The sequence below is a fragment of the Coregonus clupeaformis genome, unplaced genomic scaffold, assembly GCF_020615455.1.
Source record: "Coregonus clupeaformis isolate EN_2021a unplaced genomic scaffold, ASM2061545v1 scaf1009, whole genome shotgun sequence".
NCBI classification, from domain to species: Eukaryota; Metazoa; Chordata; class Actinopteri; order Salmoniformes; family Salmonidae; genus Coregonus; species Coregonus clupeaformis.
This window is the reverse complement of record NW_025534463.1, coordinates 136,030-140,646: the sequence shown is the minus strand read 5'-3', so window position 1 is coordinate 140,646 and position 4,617 is coordinate 136,030. Positions and strand designations below refer to the sequence as shown.

At 46.0% G+C, this 4,617-nt stretch overlaps 1 protein-coding gene across 1 annotated transcript; it reads left to right on the top strand.

Annotated features, from left to right (window-relative positions):
* Positions 1–232: 232 nt before the first annotated feature.
* Positions 233–2,340, top strand: LOC123486120. Its single transcript, XM_045217321.1, has 4 exons — positions 233–462; positions 923–1,188; positions 1,263–1,415; positions 1,839–2,340. Exons 1-4 carry the CDS (start codon positions 233–235, stop codon positions 2,006–2,008), a joined length of 819 nt encoding a protein of 272 aa, XP_045073256.1. The 3' UTR covers positions 2,009–2,340.
* Positions 2,341–4,617: the final 2,277 nt, after the last annotated feature.

Here is a 4,617-nt window from a genome sequence, read left to right as displayed (position 1 = left end):
AGGAGGAATGTGAGGCTTCTTTAGTCTATTATTGGGATACTTCAGTATTCCCCAAATGTAGATTCGTATCAAAAGGCTCCATGTGCGATTCTCACAGACCTAGCATAACTACACAACTCATAACAGTGATTCTGATAAGTCTATATTGGTCAAGCATATCAATATGCAATGCAGTCTAAAAATAAATATGATCATCATACATGTCGTTTTTCAGCAGGTGTGGCTTGTAAAGATGGAGGGAGTGCATCCTCGTGAGGAGAAGCAGACTGAAACTGCTTGCTGTGCATCCCAATGTCCCAAAGATGAAGAGGAGAGGCAGGCACAAGGGGCTATGTTATGGTCTATCCAGGAGGCAGTGGAGAGGCAGACCATGCAGATAGGAGCGTCCGCCTGTGGGGCAACGGCCGTAGTGGACGTCCTACAGGCCCTCGGCATCGTCGTGGCACCCGAGAAGGCTGACCGGTGTGTGCGGACGCGCCTGAGGAGGAACGAGGCGCCGCTGCCCGACTACCTGTTCTCCCGGAGCGAGGCCGGTACTGACCGTTGACCACTTACTGCACATTCTATTTAGCTAACAACCGTGCACTGTTTTCACAATAATCACCTGACCACATCCGCAAACTCTAACCTAATAACCACAATTTATGACAAGAATCCTTGGCTCCAACCCTAATTTGACTTAACACAACAGCCAACCACAACACTCACCCAGCAGTCTACTCTGACCACAACCGACCACCCTTAGAACTTCCTCACTATACCACCATTTCTCTGACTGGACCACAAGCCCTCAACCATAACCACCAAATGCTCTGTCAACTGTGTTTGTGTGTATGTGTGCATGCTTGTGTGTTTCTGTATTTATTTTTCACTGTTGTATATCTGTGATACACCCTCCTTTCTGTCTCTTCCCCTCTCCCAGGCGCCACACACTCACAGCTGATAGCTGGGGCGGAGCAGGCCAGTGGTGGGCGCGTGCTGGGTTGCCACTTCCCCCTCCACCTCGCCGGCGGGTGAGGCTGGTACCCTGGCTGGCACGGTGGATCCAGAGAGGGGCAGTGCCCGTGGCCACCATGAACATGCAACTGGCAGTGCCCGAGGGAGAGGAGGTTCCCGACGCATGGCACCACCAACTCATCTTTGGGGTCGGACCCAACACTGTCTATATGACCAACCCCCTGGATGTGGGTAAGTTGTGTGTGTGTGTGTGTGTGAGTGAGAGAGTATAGTCTGTGTGTGACTTCATGCATTCTATGTCCCAGTGAGTGAGCAGGAGGTGCATCAGCGACTCTGCAGTGAATCTGTGTTGCTGATACGTCGAGAGGATGTGCTGCTGAGATTGACAGCTGACGCCCCTCTGTCTAGCCTATCAGACGACCAGTCTGACCCACGCTGGAAAGCCCTGGATGTGGAGGGTGAGAGAGAGAATTTCACCACTCTTTGTTACTCTGGTCATGTTCCCCTGTTCAGATGTTGCATGCATCAACCAATGGGTGTGTGCCACGTCATCGACTGTGTCATCAACTGACAGATTGCTATAACATATGATGTGGTTTGCTGATACGTAAAATAGCTATCCAGGCTTTTTAAGATCTGGCATGCATCAGTAATGCCTCGGCAGAGGAAGGCGCCCTCTGTCTGTCTGTCTGTCTCTCTCTCTCTGTCTCTCTCTCTCACTGTCTCACTCTCTCTCTCACTCTTTGTCTCAGAAGAACACATACAAACAATTTATTTCTGCCAAAGCAGGATGTCAATGACGAGTGTGTGTGTGTGTGTGTGTGCGTGCGTATGTGCGCACACCTGTTCGTTTGTGTGGGTGTGGTCCTTTACTCCCTTAGGTCAAGTGAGGCAGATGATTCGTGAGGAAGACCATGATGATGAAGATCAGTTTAGGATGAGCCACGTCGTGATCCCCGCAGCGTACAGTTCAGGTGTGACGTTCTTCGCCCTCAGAGACTCAGACCTAGGGCAGGAGCTTCTCCACACCCCTGAACTCCCTTTGCTTTGATATGGCTAGACAGTGGACACATCATTATCAAAAATCTTGCTGTGATTGGACAATACATCTTTGACCTTCCCACTTTTGTTGCATGTATTCGGTGAGGGGAAACATTCAGAAATGTCATTAATAGGGCTGACATGGTTCCTTGTTCTACAGGTAAGAGATGCTTGTCTGTTCTACATAATATATTTCTATCAGAACATCCCACAGCGTTGTACCCTGCTGAACTTGTCCCAGGTGTATTCAGTGAGGTGAAACGCTGAAAACCAGCTAGAAACGATAGAATTGATAGAGCTGACTCAATTCCCTATTCAGACACAACTCATAACAGTGATACTGATCGAGTTGAAGTCGGAAGTTTACATACATACACCTTAGCCAAATACATTTAAACTCAGTTTTTCACAATTCCTGAAGTTTGCATACACTCAATTAGTATTTGGTAGCATTGCCTTTAAATTGTTTAACTTCGGTCAAACGTTTCAGGTAGTCTTCCACAAGCTTCCCACAATAAGTTGGGTGAATTTTGGCCCATTCCTCCTGACAGAGCTGGTGTAACCGAGTCAGGTTTGTAGGCCTCCTTGCTCGCACACGCTTTTTCAGTTCTGCCCACACATTTTCTATAGGATTGAGGTCAGGGCTTTGTGATGACCACTCCAATACCTTGACTTTGTTGTCCATAAGCCATTTGCCACAACTATGGAAGAATGCTTGGGGTCATTGTCCATTTGGAAGACCCATTTGCGACCAAGCTTTAACTTCCTGACTGATGTCTTGAGATGTTGCTTCAAAATATCCACATAATTTTCCTTCCTCAAGATGCCATCTTTTTGTGAAGTGCACCAGTCCCTCCTGCAGCAAAGCACCCCCACAGCATGATGCTGCTACCCCGTGTTTCACGGTTGGGATGGTGTTCTTCGGCTTGAAAAGGCCCCCCCTTTTTCCTCCAAACATAACGATGGTCATTATGGCCAAACAGTTCTATTTTTGTTTCAGCAGACCAGAGGACATTTCTCCAAAAAGTATGATCTTTGTCCCCATGTGCAGTTGCAAACCGTAGTCTGGCTTTTTTATGGCAGTTTTGGAGCAGTGGCTTCTTCCTCGCTGAGCAGCCTTTCAGGTTATGTCGATATAGGACTTGTTTACTGTGGATATAGATACTTTTGTACCTGTTTCCTCCAGCATCTTCTCAAGGTCCTTTGCTGTTGTTCTGTGATTGATTTGCACTTTTCGCACCAAGGTACGTTCATCTCAGAATGCGACAGAATGCGTTTGAAGGTAGGCCTAGAAATACATCCACAGGTACACCTCCAATTTTGTGGAGGTCTACAATTTTTTCTGAGGTCTTGGCTGATTTCTTTTGATTTTCCCATGATGTCAAGCAAAGAGGCACTGAGTTTGAAGGTAGGCCTTGAAATACATCCACAGGTACACCTCCAATTGACTCAAATGATGTCAATTAGCCTATCAGAAGCTTCTAAAGCAATGAGATCATTTTCTGGAACTTTCCAAGCTGTTTAAAGGCACAGTCAACTTAGTGCATGTACACTTCTGACCCACTGGAATTGTGATACAGTGAATTATAAGTGAAATAATCTGTTTGTAAACAATTGTTGGAAAAATTACTTGTGTCATGCACAAAGTAGATGTCCTAACCGACTTGCCAAAACTATAGTTTGTTAACAAGAAATGTGTGGAGTGGTTGAAAAACAAGTTTTAATGACTCCAACCCAAGTGTATGTAAACTTCCGACTTCAACTGTATGTCTATGTATAATATTGGAAAGTCATATCTGTTGTACACAATACATTTTTATCTGAATGTTCAGTAACGTTACTCCCACCTGAACGAGTCCCTGCTGCTGCACAGGTAGGATATCCGTTCCTGACAGTAATACCTTGTTTGAACATTTTCTGTGTCGTATTCACTGACATCAAACGGAAGAAAATGAACCGAAACAGGGAATGACTCCCTGAACTTACCCAATAAGAAACACTCATTTTCCTTTTCCATTGCATATCGTTTTGCTACAGTTTTGCACTAATGAATACGACCGTGGTCTTATGTGTGTGACGTTAAGAGTAGCCTACTTGATGTATGCCCCTGCACCAGTGGAGGCTACTGAGGGGAGAACGGCTCACGATAATGGCTGGAACGGCGTGAATGGAATAACATCAAACACATGGAAACCATGTCTTTGATGTATTTGATAGCATTCGCTCCAGCCATTACCATGAGCCCGTTCTCCCAATTAAGGTGCCACCAACCTCCTGTGCCCTGCACATTGAAATGGTGCACGGTTTGAAACCCTGTCCCCTAATGCGCCGCTCTGGCCTGTCTGTGCAATACCAGATGAGCTAAATCATGTGGCACTGGAATGTAAATGTGATTTTGTGCTCATCTACTCAGATACAGATTAGGAATATGTCTGAGTGTGCTCAAGATTTTTGGCTACCACTTATTTGGCCGGTTTCCCAGACACAGATTAAGCCTGGTCCTCGACTAAGAATGATGTTCTATGGATATTCTCCATTGACAGTACCAGTTGAGTCCAGGACTAGGCTTGATCGGTGTCCAGGAAACCAACCAAATATGAAACAATGTTCAAATCAATC

Excerpts from the sequence above, each read along its gene's own strand:
- LOC123486120 (XM_045217321.1), top strand. The coding sequence starts at position 233 with ATGGAGGGAGTGCATCCTCGTGAGGAGAAGCAGACTGAAACTGCTTGC. Across the intron at positions 1,189-1,262 it reads GACCAACCCCCTGGATGTGG|TGAGTGAGCAGGAGGTGCAT; the intron begins GTAAGTTGTGTG and ends TCTATGTCCCAG. Across the intron at positions 1,416-1,838 it reads GAAAGCCCTGGATGTGGAGG|GTCAAGTGAGGCAGATGATT; the intron begins GTGAGAGAGAGA and ends TTACTCCCTTAG.